This window comes from Girardinichthys multiradiatus, chromosome 1 (assembly GCF_021462225.1).
Source record: "Girardinichthys multiradiatus isolate DD_20200921_A chromosome 1, DD_fGirMul_XY1, whole genome shotgun sequence".
NCBI lineage: Eukaryota > Metazoa > Chordata > Actinopteri > Cyprinodontiformes > Goodeidae > Girardinichthys > Girardinichthys multiradiatus.
Genome location: NC_061794.1, coordinates 21,011,442 through 21,014,561, shown reverse-complemented (window position 1 = coordinate 21,014,561; position 3,120 = coordinate 21,011,442). Strand labels below are relative to the sequence as shown.

At 42.5% G+C, this 3,120-nt stretch overlaps 1 protein-coding gene across 1 annotated transcript; it reads right to left on the bottom strand.

Annotated features, from left to right (window-relative positions):
- Positions 1-1,541: 1,541 nt before the first annotated feature.
- LOC124874027 (somatostatin-1B-like) lies at positions 1,542-2,818 on the bottom strand. The gene is made up of 2 exons (XM_047375174.1): positions 2,518-2,818; positions 1,542-2,218 (listed from the first exon to the last, which is right to left on the bottom strand). Exons 1-2 carry the CDS (start codon positions 2,620-2,622, stop codon positions 1,991-1,993), a joined length of 333 nt encoding a protein of 110 aa, XP_047231130.1. The 5' UTR covers positions 2,623-2,818; the 3' UTR covers positions 1,542-1,990.
- Positions 2,819-3,120: the final 302 nt, after the last annotated feature.

The window sequence follows — 3,120 nt, the reverse complement described above, 5'->3', positions numbered from 1 at the left end:
CTAAGCATCAGGGGATCGGGCCGTCAAGGTCTCCACCTTCGTCCGCCGCCCAATCCTCTTTGCACCAGTCCCTCACGGTTCCCCCTGCAGGTGGTGGGACCACTGGGGGATGGTCTCGCGTCTCTCGTTCGGGCTTCGCCCGGCCAGCCACCAGGCGCTCTCCGATGAGTCCCGACCCCAGGCCTGGCTCCAGGGTGGAACCCCGGCTCCGCCGTACCGGGCGACGTCACGTGCCTCCATTTTGTAGTCATCATGAGGGGTTCTTGAACCGCTCTTTGTCTGACCCGTCATCTAGAGCCTGTTTGCCGTGGGAGACGCTACCAGGGGCATTTAAGCCCCAGACAACATAGCCTCTAGGATCATTCGAGCACTCAAACCCCTCCACCACGTTAAGGTGGCGGTTCAAGGAGGCTCATTGAACTGTTCCAAATATCAGTCAATGCTAGAAAAGAAAAAAAACCTTTCGGCTCCAGCTAGAAAGCTTTGGATGAGGAAAAGCTCCATATTTCAGCACCACGTTGACCTAATGCAAACACCCAAATCAGCAGAATACTGTCCTCACCAGAATAGGATTAAAGTTTTAAATTGACCTAGTCAAAACCAGATGTGAATCTGATTAAAAACCTGTTGGGTGATGTAAAGAGGGCTGGGCACAGAAGAGGCTTTGCCAGGAGCTAGAATTGACAAAAACTAAACTGCTGGCTCATTGTGGCATCTATAAAGAAAGCCTTCACACCTATAATCCTGAGTTAAAAAAGAGCGAGGCAGACTTTTTATTCTGTTATTGAATACAGACACAAATATTGCCTCATTTCTTTTACTGTTGTTGACGGGTTGATAACCTGTTTTTCCTTGGTGAAGGTTTCAAACGACTTATCTCTTAACAGCGATGAATCAAAAACTTCTGTCTTGTTTTTAATGGATCTTATTGCTGTGTTCAATACAATTAATCATAACACCCTGGTTGGTTGGAAAAGTGGGTGGGATTGTCTGCTGCTGTATTAAATTGGTCAGACTGTCAGACTGTCTGCCAACAGTCCTAAACAGGGAATAGTTGTCATTTGGTAATTATTAATATGAGCATACAAGATCGTGTGAAGTTCCCCAAAGTATATTGATTACTAAAATAAAACATCTCTTAGAATATCTCTGCTAAAGACATACAAATGTATATCTATGTGTCACTATATGTGTCTAGTCCACTACAGTCTTTGAGTCAGTGTGTCCCAGACAACCTTGAATAAATGGGTCATATTTCATCCTATATTTTGCTTTTATAGTTTACTTTCCTACTTTACTAACATGTTGAATGACCTATAATAAGTTACTTCTCCATCGGCCTGTGACCGTGCATTAATTAATACTGGTAACTAATAAAACAACAGGTTGCTCATGTTCATCGTTATGGTAAATTGAGTTGAGTCATCAAGGTGTAATGCTGTTTTCTGGTAAGTGTAAAAAAAAAAAAAAATAGTGAAAACAAGTTTAGAGAATGAGAGTTTTGTGTCCTTTTGTTGACACGGATCACCACAAAGTCAGTGTTTTGTAGATAGAACATTATATTTGCACAGCAAATCTTTTAATACTACTACAATCTTAACCAGGTTTCCATTTGAGAAATGAAACACAAATTAAAAAATAAACATTCAGCCATTGTTTTTTGCATTTAATCTGACTTTGTATTTGAACTCTAGAAGCAGGTGAAAAATATGACCTCCTGTTGTTGCAGAATTAACTGCCGTTGTGGCGTCCAACATTATAATCCATGCTTTTTTATTAACCCTGAAATTACCTGTTACAATACATAAATACATACACTGTGTACATAAATAGTCAATATTCAGACATACACTGTCTCAGTGAAGTCCATTAATGCTGCACAGGTGTAGATGATATGTACAGCTGAGATCTACTGCAGTTCATGTTGAGTGGAAGAGGAGGAGGAGAGGAGGAATGGAGGGGTGGCAGAGCCCGACGGTTTCGGGCTCTGTTAACACGAGGTGAACGTTTTCCAGAAGAAGTTTTTACAGGGGGCTTTGCGGTCACGTTGAGGCAGTGATAGCCTGTTATAGACGGCCCTCTCCTCTAGGCGGGACTCCAGCGGCTCCTCGAGGTCCACAGGAGCTGCTTCGCCTGGCAGCATGTTGGTGTCCAGAGCTCCATCTAACAAACCGGACACTAGCTTCAGGATCAGCTCCTTACGCTCCTTACCCAGCTCCTGAAGAGCAAAAACGGCATTACAAAAATTATTAGATACATTATTTACATTGTTAATATTTTTATGTTTGACTATTAAAAACCAACAGGATTGAGTGAAAAGTATAATGAAAATAGTCCAATATGAAACTTTAGACAATTTAGTTGATAAAATAGCTTTTTATTCTTCTTTTACCTAATCTTTTTTACTCACAGCACTTTTTAGGCAATAATATTGAGAGATTTATCAGCAATAACATTTACAATAAGAAAAAATATCATCAACATGATTAATATGGAGAATTTTAGAAATATCCTCACCCTGTTTGCATGCATGAGACTCCTATCCTCCAGAGGAAGCACAGCAGCTGCTCTTACGCTGAACAGAACCCCCATGAGAGCTGCTAACACCACCAGGAGCTGCATGTTGTGGCAGAAGTAAAGTACAAGCACAGCAGGAAAAGGAGTGTGTTGCAGCGTGTGTGTGAGAGATAGTCTGAGCAGCTCAGACTGGTTGAAGGTCCAGGAGGAGAGTGGTGGTGAAGAAAGTGCACTGCAGTTGGTGGCAGCTGCTCATCAGATCTGAAAAACCTCAGATGTTTCTGCTGCTCTACCTCTAAAGTCCCCCACTCTTTTATACATCTCCCCCCTCCCCCCCGTCTGCAACTGACGTAGAGGCTGGTGGGTGTATGACGGAGGGTGTGTGTGCATGCTGTTGGGGGTGTCAGTACATGAACAAGAAAAAGAGGAGGGGAGATGACGAGGTCAGGATACAACAAATAGAAACGTTTGGAAGTTCACCTTTTGCCAAACTGTGCCGTTTGCTGTGAACATTTGCAGAGAGAAAACATCACTGGGTTGAGACCAACTTTTACTAAATACTGTTCATCTCAAAGATGTTATAAAAGGTGCAGCACTATAAAA